Source organism: Micromys minutus, assembly GCF_963924665.1.
Source record: "Micromys minutus genome assembly, chromosome: 6".
Classification (NCBI taxonomy): domain Eukaryota; kingdom Metazoa; phylum Chordata; class Mammalia; order Rodentia; family Muridae; genus Micromys; species Micromys minutus.
The window spans coordinates 73,527,814-73,529,205 of NC_137975.1; the positions used below are offsets into that span (position 1 = coordinate 73,527,814).

The window sequence follows — 1,392 nt, forward strand, 5'->3', positions numbered from 1 at the left end:
CAGTTTTAAAAATCTTTTCAAAGGAGTAGCAAAATGGAGAATGGCATTTCTACATTACTGTAATTTGCTAAAATTACTGTTAATTTATAATTAATTCTCAGTTCAAGGCTTTAGTCTTCAAGACAAATGGCTGAAAATAAATAGATGCTTAGCCTTCTTTGTGGGATTTGATCTTACCCACAATACTGAAGAACCGACAATTTTCTCCCAGACTTACTGAACAGGTAAATGAGAGACATTTTCACAGTTTCTCTCACTGAGCATGCCAAAATCCAGTCAGAAGTCTATCCCTGTGAATCAGAACAAGGGGACTAAAAGTTGCATAACCAAGGGTCAAAAACTCGTGAATACTTATTATCAAGGAATTTTCCACTAAAGAGAGACTTAAAATTAGAGAAAAGGCACAATCTGTCCAGTAAAAGAAAACAAAACAGAGCATCAGAAGAAGGACACTTTGAGCAGCTCTCAGCTCAGGGGGAGTTCTGTAGAGAAGCTTGGAGTTCTGAAGGTAGAGGACCTGCTGGTGGTGCTTGTGGAGAAGAAAAATTATGTAGCCACTGGCCGCTCCCATGGCACCCTGGAACACTGCATCTCTCAGAACCATGAGAGGGAGAAAAATCCATTTTATTTTCTGACTTGGTAACGTAAAATAACAAAAGGCCCTATCACCCCTAAGCTGTGAAACATTAAGTCTTCTATTTGTGGTGGAATGAATTAGGTTCACACATATTAATCCATTGAGGATCCAAAAGAATGAGAAGAATGAAAGGATATGCCATGCAGACTTTGGTTTGAGTCTTTGCCAACTAGATCCTCTGGGACTGATGATGATGGCCTGGACCAAAGTGAGGAGACTGCTGGTGCAGATGGAGAGGCCACGGGACACCCTCTCCAGGTAAACAATGATCTTACAGCCTATGTCACCTAGGAAGATTCTCAAACCAAAAACTGCTTTTGTCTTTGATAATCTTTTTGCAAGAAGGAATATGATGTTTGTAAAAGCCAAGTGGATGAGAACAAGGTGTATGGGTTTCTTCTCAGAGCTTCCCCACCAACTGAAGATATAATTTACAGAAACAGACATGTTTCCCAGAATGCCAACCACAGTCATGGAGAAGAAAATCATATTGTTAATGAAGTTCAAAACCATTTTTACTTCCTTGGTAGAGAAATGTGTATCCGAAATGCAAATATTTACAAGAAAGCATGAGTAAGGCTAGATGTGAATCTGAACAACACATTTGCATAATAGCATTTTCTTCTTTTCAAGAGGCAGCTGTAGACACAAGCAATGTAGCAGAAGAGGTCCCCGAATCTCCCTCTTTTCTCTGCAGACTATGGATTATTGCGTGTACTTTGAGATTGTTAACTGTTACTCAAAACCTAAAGTTT

At 39.3% G+C, this 1,392-nt stretch overlaps 1 protein-coding gene across 1 annotated transcript; it reads right to left on the reverse strand.

Moving 5' to 3' along the window:
* Positions 1-253: 253 nt before the first annotated feature.
* Positions 254-1,161, reverse strand: LOC308421890 (putative vomeronasal receptor-like protein 4; the record flags this gene model as incomplete). Its single annotated transcript, XM_080918359.1, has 1 exon — positions 254-1,161. The coding sequence occupies exon 1, from the start codon at positions 1,148-1,150 to the stop codon at positions 254-256; it is 897 nt and encodes a 298-aa protein (XP_080774485.1). The 5' UTR covers positions 1,151-1,161.
* Positions 1,162-1,392: the final 231 nt, after the last annotated feature.